We start from the raw sequence: 293 nt of genomic DNA, 5'->3' as shown, positions 1-293 counted from the left end.
GTGTCCACTGTGGCACAGCTCTGCCAGGCCGCAGGCCCCAGCCCAGCCCCAGGCGGGGTCCTCAGCCCACCCACTCCTCACCTTCTCGATGGAGCTGATGGTGACACCGGCCGCACAGGAGACCACGATGTGGCGGGCCTCGATGTCCGGGCCCACTTCCTCCAGGATGAAGGGGATGATGGGGGGCTTCACGGCCAGGAAGAGGACATCGCTGCTCTTCACGGTGTCCTTGTTGCTCACCGTGAAGTTCACGCCCATTTTCTGCAGCAGTTGGGGAAAAATGGGACCGCTGT

At 63.5% G+C, this 293-nt stretch overlaps 1 protein-coding gene across 1 annotated transcript in view; it reads right to left on the bottom strand.

Moving 5' to 3' along the window:
* LOC104161136 (pyrroline-5-carboxylate reductase 2-like) overlaps positions 1–262 on the bottom strand; it is a 2,647-nt gene extending 2,385 nt beyond the window's left edge. Inside the window, exon 1 of the mRNA XM_009699467.1 lies at positions 82–262. Within this exon, the coding sequence (XP_009697769.1) occupies positions 82–258 (177 nt within the window). The 5' untranslated portion in view covers positions 259–262. The remainder of the gene's footprint in view (positions 1–81) is intronic.
* Positions 263–293: the final 31 nt, after the last annotated feature.

This window comes from Cariama cristata, unplaced genomic scaffold, assembly GCF_000690535.1.
Source record: "Cariama cristata isolate BGI_N322 unplaced genomic scaffold, ASM69053v1 scaffold40540, whole genome shotgun sequence".
Classification (NCBI taxonomy): domain Eukaryota; kingdom Metazoa; phylum Chordata; class Aves; order Cariamiformes; family Cariamidae; genus Cariama; species Cariama cristata.
Note: the sequence above shows the minus strand (reverse complement) of the source record. Positions and strands in the feature narration are given on the sequence as shown.